General features: G+C 31.7%; 1 protein-coding gene across 2 annotated transcripts; it reads left to right on the top strand.

Moving 5' to 3' along the window:
- Nucleotides 1–524: 524 nt before the first annotated feature.
- LOC137816606 (homeotic protein knotted-1) lies at nucleotides 525–6463 on the top strand. Of its 2 annotated transcripts, none has more exons than XM_068619810.1 (5): nucleotides 525–1549; nucleotides 1815–1937; nucleotides 2194–2326; nucleotides 4850–5103; nucleotides 5934–6463. In XM_068619810.1, the coding sequence occupies exons 1-5, from the start codon at nucleotides 1070–1072 to the stop codon at nucleotides 6135–6137; spliced, it is 1194 nt and encodes a 397-aa protein (XP_068475911.1). In that variant the 5' UTR covers nucleotides 525–1069; the 3' UTR covers nucleotides 6138–6463. The 2 variants fall into 2 exon arrangements, with proteins under 2 accessions (XP_068475911.1, XP_068475910.1); XM_068619809.1 differs by having other exon boundaries at nucleotides 590–1549; nucleotides 4847–5103.
- The last annotated feature ends 3881 nt before the right edge of the window (nucleotides 6464–10344 follow it).

The raw sequence follows: 10344 nt of genomic DNA, 5'->3' as shown, positions 1-10344 counted from the left end.
GTATTTTCTTTTAATATGAGTAGAAAAATTGTTTTTAGTTTTTAATATTTAAAATAACAACAGTTATAATGTGATGAACAAAAATTAGTTTGACACATGGAGCACGAGAAATTTATAAGAGAACAAAAAATCTCTCCTTCACTCCTAATTTAAACCAGATGTGTACTTTGTTCTTTTTTTACCTGTTACTTTATTTAGGATTGACCGACAGAAAACAAAATCTTTGATATTTTTTTTGTAGTAACAATCCTTGAAGTTTATAATAAAGCACAGAATGTAACTGCTCCATAACACTCAAGTGCAAGTGTAATTTTCTATAATGATAATCATAGCAAATGCATACACTAACACAGCTGTTTGGTTTGAATTCTGCAATAAAATGGTAGTTGTGAGTAACACAAAAAGGAAAACAAATCAAGGGACAGAGTACAGAGAGGACTACTAAAGCAAAGTAAACTAACACACACTAATCATTTAACCAAAACCCTCCAAAAAACAAACAAAAACTGAACTATGCACCCTAGGCTTATCTACTAAGCTACACACCCTTTTCCATTTTTTAAATATTTCTTTCTTTTTTTCCTCTCACAACCAAAGAAAGTCTTGTCAACAACCCCCAACACGGAGCCATTACCGGTTTCTACCACTCTTTGTTTCTTTCTCCCTTTTTTTTCCCTTTCTTTCTTCTCTTCTCCTCACTCACCCTCCGTACAAAACATCATGTGAGAGTTTCGCTGGTTTCTATCCTCTCCTCGCTGTCCATACCCCAAATTTTGGAAGTGCAACCATCTTTGTCACAGTTTCTTCACTTCACCACCTTAAACTTTTTGCTACCTCCTTGGACCCCAACACAAAAAAAACATCACACAAGTGCTGATGATGGCTGTGTGTGGCCCTCAGCCCTTACAACCATTCATTACCAATCCTTTTGCTATTTTAGGGTTGTGCAGCCCTTAGGGTTTTCTTGTTCCTCGCACCCAAATTGAGCACCACTTGTTGTTGAAGCTCTTGTTCAGCTTGGTTAATTAGCTGAGTGGGAGGGGTTTTCGTTTCCCAATTTCAGAGATTAATGGAGGAATACACTAATAACAATCACTTGAGTGAAAACACAGGTCCAAGTCCAAGTCCAAGGCCTAATTTTCTGTACTCTTCACCTAGTGGTGGAAACCATAACCATCACCAGCATCAGCATCAGCATCAGCATCAGCATCATAGCCATCACCACCAGCATCATCAGTTTCCAATCAACACCTTCCATCTTCAATCGGGTGGAGCAGATCATTGCTTTCAGTCTGATCAAGTGGCACCACACCCTTCTGTGAAAACCGAAGCCAGCTCTTCTCAGCTTCACGCTCCTATTTTCCACTACCCTTTAATGAGAGGAAACCTCCACAACAACACCACCACCACCACCACTATGCATCACCATCCCCACCAACAAGGAGGAAGTCCAACCAGCTCCACTACCGAAGTTGAAGCCATAAAAGCTAAAATCATTGCTCACCCTCAGTACTCCAATCTTTTGGAAGCTTATATGGATTGCCAAAAGGTCACCTATTAATTAATCAATTATTATTCATTTCTCATTTCTCACCACATTAATTACAGTATAATGAGTACGCCCCCATATAAAAAAAAAAACCAGATAGGTATGCTTAGTAGCAATCATCTCTTGATGCTAATTGTTTTTGAGTCTTTTTTATATGATTCAGACATTCCTGAAATGATAAAAAAAAATCTTTTTTATACATGAATAATCATATATAACTCTTATCTTTCACCCTCTATCTCTCTCTTTCTCCCGATTTGCACAGATAGGAGCTTCACCCGAAGTGGTGGCGCGTATGGTTGCGGCAAAGCAAGAGTTCGAGGCACGGCAAAGATCCTCAGGTGGTTCAAGGGATTCTTCAAAAGACCCTGAACTTGATCAATTCATGGTGTGTAAAGGTTTTTAACCACAGTTTCATTTTTTCTAATCACGATTCTTGATATTATAAACAAATCAGATTAATTTTGACTGATGCGACCATAATTATGGTGGGATATGATTGTGAACAGTGTATGCTATTTTTTAATGCCTTGAATGTGTGGTTTTCATTTATTTTATTCCTATACTATTTTTGGGGTTTACCCTTATCAGACTTTGGTACTTCATTGGAATGGTTGTTGGTGATAATTTAACTATAACTGCAGGAAGCATACTATGACATGCTTGTGAAGTATAGAGAAGAATTAACAAGGCCTATTCAAGAAGCCATGGATTTCATGCGAAGGATAGAAACTCAACTAAATATGCTATGCAATGGACCCGTCAGGATCTTCTCTGGTACTTTTTCATTCTCTTTATAGAACACAAGAAGGGGGAAGATCCTATTCCCCCTAATTCTCTCTCTTTCATTTCACTGATTCATTCTTCTCCACCCCTTTCTCCTCACACCCATAACAATAATAACCATAAATTTTAATTATTCATAATATATAAATTAATTAATTATCTAATTATGGATTACACAAACATTGAACTATGAGTTATATGTGCTGGGGCACAAAATTTTGGACCTTGTTCTGCAGTTCTTGGAAGTCGTAAACTCGAGTGTTTTCTGTAGTGAGCCAGGAAAGTTTGACCAAAAATATTTACCTACCTGCACATCTACGAGAAGGATCCCAGACAGTGGAGATGATATTTCATCAAGCACAGAACCCTAACCTAATCAGTACCCTATATTATATGTTATATATAATATTAATAAAATGTTAATATTATAATGAAAGAGAAATAAGCAACATCTTTTTGTTTGGTTTCTTTTCAGAGATTTGACAAGTTTTATTTTATTTTTATATATTTTATATATTCTGTTACAGTATTGTCCATTCTTCACGACTCCAGATGAACTTTTATTTTTGTTTATTAGTGTTAATTTGATTTTTCTTTTTTCATTTGAAACCCATATTCACACGTTCGCGTCTACTCGCTCCTATTTCCCAAGTTTCTGAGTTCTGACAAATTGATTCTTCTAGGGTTTCCTAGTTAATTCATTTTTTATGCTGTTATGACTTCTAAACCCTCTTTTGGAGTATGCATTTCGTGAATTCGTGGAGCTTTGTAGGGTGACATTCTCACACTGTCAACACACACTCTCATCATTGTGGTGCTCAGATGTTGCTTCTACTTAATTTACCTTTATGAGTTTTTTAAATAAGCAAGGTGTGTAATTTACCATTATGTGTGCCTAAGTAAAATAACGACTGTATTGCTCATATGCACCTGTGTGTTGTATTCGATGAACTGGTCTTATGATTGGAGGTAATTCATACACAAACTTGATTTTAGCTCAGGTAACTGTCACCTACTAAATCAAAGAGAAATTCTAGCAGATGATCATTCATTAAAAAATAGTTTGAAGTCTGTCTATGCACTATGTTCTTTTATATCCTCAAACTGAATACAGAAGTACTGATACATTTATTACTTTTTCAAGATATTAAGTATATTTATTTCTATTTAATGTTTACTTTATATATTTTTTTAATCAGCAAAGAGAAAACACCAGAAGTACCAAGAATGAGTAACAATAAAACAGTCATTTTATTTATCAGCACAATAAAAAGTCATAAGTTTGCATATGAGCCAAAAAGATTTACAGCAAAATGAATTGGATTTGCAGTCCAATATTTACTTGATATAATTTGAATGATTAATAAGAAAATGTTAGAAAACCAGTATTTTTGGTGTTGCCATGAATATAGATTTATATATCAGACAGGAAAATGAAATGGATTAATTTATATTTACAGCAAGATTATTTAGTATTTATACATCTAAAGACAACCAAGATACAACAGAAAAATGTCCGTTTTTAAGATTTGATGAGACAGAAAATTGGCTCCCTCCCTCCCTCTCTCTTCCCACGCAGAAGAAGTCTCTCAAAACTATTCTTTTCTGTTTTAGACCCTACTTTAACTTCTTGAATTCCATGTTAAATATGTTCAAAGCGTTTTATCATTATGGTATCTAATGATTATGATGTGATGAAGCACTGAATTACTAGTTCCAAGGAAACTTTAGGGAAAGGGAACACTTATTTTCTATGCATTAATGGAAAAAGATCCTAATTATGTATAACATTGTTGAACCATACAACGTTTCATTTCAGCATGTGATAACCGAGTTTGGAACTCTGTGAGTACTTTCTAATGAAAAAGAAATTAAAAAGTATATTTATTTCTCTTTCTTTCTCATTTCTACTCCTTTTTTTTTTTTTCTGCTTACTATCTCTCTCTCTTATTATTCTATACTAATCCATCTCAACAATGAATTGGATTGACATTTATCATTACTCTTTCTAATACCACTTCTCTGTATCATCATTCAATAACGATGAGTTGATCATATATATGAAATCATGTTCTTCGTCATACATCTTTACTTAGTATTTCTCTGCAATACATGTTTATGAGGAGCTGAACCAATGTTTTTTTTTTATCAGCAGGAGCTTAACCAATGTATTAAAAATTGTTTTAACATTTTAGTGTCTTTTAATAGTATGATATATGTGGGATGAAGCACTACGTTTTGAACTACAATAGTTCCATGGTGGCAGTGAGAAATACCTATTAACTAAGCTTCTTCTCTTGGATAATAGAAAAGGCCTTAACTTAGATATTGAATTAAAAAACATAGAACAAAATTACATATTGCTTCCTTATAAATATCATCGATAACTGTGCATTGATCATGTATATGAAATGATGTTTTGCATCATTATACACTGTTAAAGCATAATGTAGATTCCAAGTTTCTGAGGAGCTTTATGACTAAGATTTTGCATGGTTTAAAATTGTTTAGCAGAAGATAAATGTGAAGGGGTTGGTTCATCAGAAGATGATCAAGACAACAGTGGAGGAGAAACAGAACTTCCAGAGATTGATCCAAGAGCAGAAGATCGTGAACTTAAAAACCACTTGCTGAGAAAGTACAGTGGTTACTTGAGTAGCCTTAAGCAAGAACTTTCTAAGAAGAAAAAGAAAGGGAAACTCCCCAAAGATGCTAGGCAAAAGCTACTTAACTGGTGGGAATTACATTACAAATGGCCATATCCTTCGGTATGTTATACCTCACTCTTTTACTCTAAATTGTTACCAACAAAGTCTGTAGCATAAAAAAAGTATAATAAAATTAATCTTGTTAACTTTGAAGATTTTAAGAAATTATTTAAAATTCTCTTTTAACAGTTACAAATAACATTCCTTATAAAATACACATTAATGTATAAGAAATGTCGGCATAATATTTTTTAAGCAGTTAAAACAATGTGTATTTTTACCAAATTTAAAAAATGCTTAATTAATGTACTCAAAATTGCTAGGGGATTCAAGACTTATAGCCCCAATTAATCTTTATGTAATACATAACCGAGATTTTAATATAGTTAATCAAATACGATTACCTAATTAATCTCTATATATTCTACGAAACCGAGACTTCAATGTATAAAAGAAAGTTAACAAAATTTGATTACTTATTACATAGATATATATTGACGGAAATAATGATTATTCTACATCATATAATTATTTTTTTATAGTTTTGAATGAATTTCAACAAGTAATAATAGATAATCTACTGAAAGAAGTGTATCAGAGCAGATAATTTCTATTTTGAAACTATTGTTATAATATTTTTTCTACTTTAGCACAAAGGAAAACTTTATAGTAGAAATGGTACAAATATAAGTCATATGAATGTATGTTAGAAGGCTACATAGAGTTGTAATGTAATTTTGAAAAGAGAATTAAAATTTTCTAAGAAAATTAGACATATTATTCTGAAGTTCATTTATTTATATTATTTTATTGCTGATAAAAAAAGTGATTGTTTATTGATATTCTAAAATTATATATGTTGTTTTGTTGGTGGAAATTAATTACTACAGGAATCAGAGAAGGTGGCATTGGCTGAATCAACTGGTTTGGACCAAAAGCAAATAAATAACTGGTTCATAAACCAAAGGAAGAGGCACTGGAAACCCTCTGAAGACATGCAATTTATGGTGATGGATGGTCTGCATCCCCAAAGTGCAACTCTCTACATGGATGGTCACTACATGGCTGATGGTCACTACCGTCTAGGGCCATGACATGACATCACATGACATGACATCCTATATATATTATTATTATTATTTTATATTTTAAATTATTATTATTATTATTATTATTATTTAAATGCAAGGTATGAGCTTCTCATTAACAAAGAGACTGTAACCAAACTGGGTAGCAGTCAGCACTGTAGCTACTAGTTTCAGTGTCAAGCATACCATGAACATCAATTGGTTGTGCTTGTGATTGTGCAGTGTGAGTACTTTAGTAGTTTGCCATAGTGATATTGTAAGTTCTATTAAACAATCAGACCTTTGCTTATTATATTTTCAGTATAATTAATATTGGCAGAGATATTTCACAAGATGTCTTAATTACATTTGGATTTTATTCCTTTCTTTGATTGTTAACCTAATTAAGTGTGTATGATTATGTGGTGTGATTAGTGTAAAAAGAGAAATTTGCTTTCAATAAATTTTCTTATAAGTATTTATAGGAAAAAAAAGAAGCTTTAATGTAAATTAAAATTAATTTATACATAAATTATTATAATTTTTTAAAGTTAATTATACGTATTTGTAGAAAAATTTATATGCATGTCCAAAGTTTGAAATAAGCTACTAGAAATTTAATTTAAGTGCACATCACAAGAACATATCCATTATGAAACTTGTGATGGTTTACTTTTAAAGTTGCTATGTTATGTTTGATTTCTTGTCGTTCTTCTTAGGTTATCGCACACCTTATTAAAAATTGCTTCCACTTATTATTAAAAAATAATTGCAAATCAATGGTCTAGTTAAAAATACAAAATTACATATTGGTTTAGTTTAGTTTAATTAGGAGTTTGGTATATATATATTTATATATATATATATATATATTATGATATACTAGTTAACAACATACACAATGTAACAAATGCAGTCCTATTGGTGAAACATACTCAAAGGGGACTGGGTATAGTATATAAGAACAATAAAAAAAAGAAAGTGGAACATTCAGGCTATTTCAGTAGGCTTTTTTTTTATAAGGTTGGAGCACCCTTAATTACTCTCTTTAATTTAATTCATTATTGTTAATAAAAAAAAATCAAATTATTAAGGATTTTTAACCGTTGTCTTAGTTTTAATATATATATATATATATATATATATATATATATAACTGTATGCGGATGACAATATCTTTTAAGTACTTAGGTTTGGGGGAAAATCTAAGAAAGAAATTTTTTTGGAAAGAGGTCATTGATAAAATTAGAAAGAAACTCATAAAATAGAAATGAAAAAAATTTAACCTTTGCAAACATAATTTGTTTGATTAAGTCAACATTTACTACCCATCCCTTTGTATTATCTCTTCCTATTCAAAGCTTTTATTTCGGTTTGAATTGTGATAATGAGTATGCAAAGAAATTTGTTATGAGGTTGGGGAAGCGAAACTAGGAAAAAGGAGAGTTTATCTAGGTCTAAGCCTGATGAAGGTTTGGGAATCAAGAAAATTAAACATTTCAATGAACCTTTGTTAGCAAAATGGATGTGGAGATCAAATAGACACCATTGGCTTATGGAGAGACATTTTATTCTCTAAGTACAAAAATGAGATGCCCACCACTATAGTGTAACTATGAAGATATACACATGCTTTAGCTATATATGTCTTCTTAGTTGTTATGCTGGAAAATGTTGTCCAAATATTTTTTCAAGTGTATGGTTAAACATCTACTATATGTGTTACTATGTAGTTGTAGCCTTTTTCTGTTTGGCTATAAAAACATCATAAAATGTAGCATGTCAAATAAATTACAACAATTTCCATAATGTAGAACCATTGCTCACACTCACTTAGCAATAAATTTGTACAACATTTAATGTTTAAGTACTATACAAGGAATTTGGACCATCTTTCAATTAAGGTGGCTACCTAAAAACAAAACAACTTATGACTAACACATTTTCCTTTTTTCCTTTGAATATGTAGTCCTTGGTGTTTTCATCACAACCGTCTTTACACGTTTTCTGGGTTTGCGTTTCATTCGTGAGAGCATGTTGCTTTTTTTCATTTCCCCGATCTTCATCTTCAAGTACGTCTATATCACTACTGTCAGGTATTTGGAGGTCTTTGTCATTGACTGAAAAGAGGTTCAAGTATTGGGGAAGGCATATATTTCAGAACAAATTTTCTCCTTGGAATTAACAAATCATGTACTTCACCTCATTCTCCATAGTGGTAATTAATACCTTCTGCTCCTTAGCTTTGAGCACCAATTCAATGACTTTGACCATCATTTTACCAACTTCACCCTCTTGGTTTGTCCTTCATAAATTCACATCCAACTTTCTCAAACACTTTCTCAACCAATTCATTAGGAAGCTCTTCATTCGACACACATAACTCAAAAACAACCTTTTGTTGACATAAATAATATCAAACTAAATTAACTACATTAACAAAAATGTCAATTTAATACAAATTTGAATAAAGAGGACAAACCACATTGTTCTATAGATCCTAAGAAATTTCATTGTCACTAACTTTAACATCCAATGAATAATACAAAGATATTTATTTCCACCCCTCACAGTTAGCGTTTGTAAGAGAATAAATGTTTGATCGCTCATATCTACACAATTAATATCACAATTTGATATAAATAGTTACCAATGATGTCAAAATATTTCATATTACCTGCAACAAGTACACACAACTATCCACATGGATAGATGACAAATTACTTTCGTTGCTCATACACATCAAAGTCCAACAAAAAATTCATAAATTAAACCCCCAAATTATACTTATCCAGTTGGCCTCCAGTTGGCCTACATCATTGACAATGCTAAGCAACTCACAATAAACTGAACTCATTCTATTAGGTAATAAAACTTTGATTTCTCTTTACCTAACTACTACATAAATGACTTAAAAGATCCACAATTCAAATATACCTTCTCACGCAAAAACATAAGTCATCCAAACTAAATTTATTGAATATAAGACTTTTTTTTTTTTCAACACTTCTTGTTGACAATAACCAAACATTTTGTCCCACAATAATACCTAAACACTTGCATATAAAATACATATAGAATTTAATATATAAACTTATTATAAAACAAAACAAATATATCATCGTGTGTGCCTCAAAAAGAAATAATGTTTTTAATCTTAGGATCCATAACCACTTCAGCATCTTCACTTCCCTTACTTGTCATTGTATCCTTAAAAAAAATTATTAATTCAATAATTGATTATTAAGAAAACATTAATTGCTTTCTAAACTTCTACTGCAAGTCTTATCAGGCTTAACCATTTTATTGTTGCTATTTCAAAAACTGGTTCTTTTTAAATTTGTGTCATGCATAAAGTTTGGGTTCTTTTTCATAAAATAAAAAATTTCATATTTTCCAAAAAATATAAAAAAATGGTATAAAAAAATAAAATAAAAATAAGATTTCTTTTCTTATTTTTATTTTTAATTAAAAAAAACTATTACTGTTACTTTTCACACCCTCATATTCCCTTCTTCTCACCCCTATTTTTCTTGTATTTTTCCTTTTTACCCTTCAACCTACCTTCACTTCACTGTTTTCTTCACCTAACACTCACACAATCTCACTCCCCTAACAGTCTCTGCCCCTCCCTCACACTATTCTCATTTCACCTTTCAATGAATGGCATGTGCTCTCAATGATATTTGTTTATATCTGTTTTGAATGTGTTTTGTAGGGATGGATTAGTTAGAGTTCTTACTTGAGCGGCTTTACCAATGCACTATTTGGTACCAATTTCAAAAAAAATATTGGAACCCACTGATTTTGTTTGATTTGGAATTGTAAATTCGGAAAACACCATTTTAATGCATGGGTACCATTTGTACCGTCCTCATTATATTTCCACCGAAGCTTGATGACTCTTTCTTCCTGCATCTCCACATCTTTTTCTGGCACCTTCATACACAACATGAAAATATATTTTTATCCTTCTTGTGCCATCTTCATAGAATAATTTCCAGATTATGTAATCCGGAAAGTAATCATGCATTTGAAAAAAGACTTCCGGATTATATAATCCGGAAGCTAATTACAAATTTGAAAAATGATTTCCGAATTATGTAATCCAGAATATTACAGAGGGACATTTTTGGAAATACGAAAATCTATGGAGGTGAGAGAAGAAGGTATGGAGGTGCAGGAAGAAGCAGCCAAGCTTGATTCATTCCACTGGCTCAACACTTCTTCTGTT

The sequence above is a fragment of the Phaseolus vulgaris genome, chromosome 1 (genome assembly GCF_000499845.2).
Source record: "Phaseolus vulgaris cultivar G19833 chromosome 1, P. vulgaris v2.0, whole genome shotgun sequence".
Taxonomy (NCBI): domain Eukaryota; kingdom Viridiplantae; phylum Streptophyta; class Magnoliopsida; order Fabales; family Fabaceae; genus Phaseolus; species Phaseolus vulgaris.
This window is presented reverse-complemented; position numbering and strand designations above follow the sequence as displayed.

Bases quoted from the DNA above. Each gene is read 5' to 3' on its own strand.
- LOC137816606 (XM_068619809.1), top strand. From the start codon at position 1,070: ATGGAGGAATACACTAATAACAATCACTTGAGTGAAAACACAGGTCCA. The intron at 1,938-2,193 runs GTGTGTAAAGGT...CTATAACTGCAG, and splicing joins CTGAACTTGATCAATTCATG to GAAGCATACTATGACATGCT. The intron at 5,104-5,933 runs GTATGTTATACC...TAATTACTACAG, and splicing joins ACAAATGGCCATATCCTTCG to GAATCAGAGAAGGTGGCATT.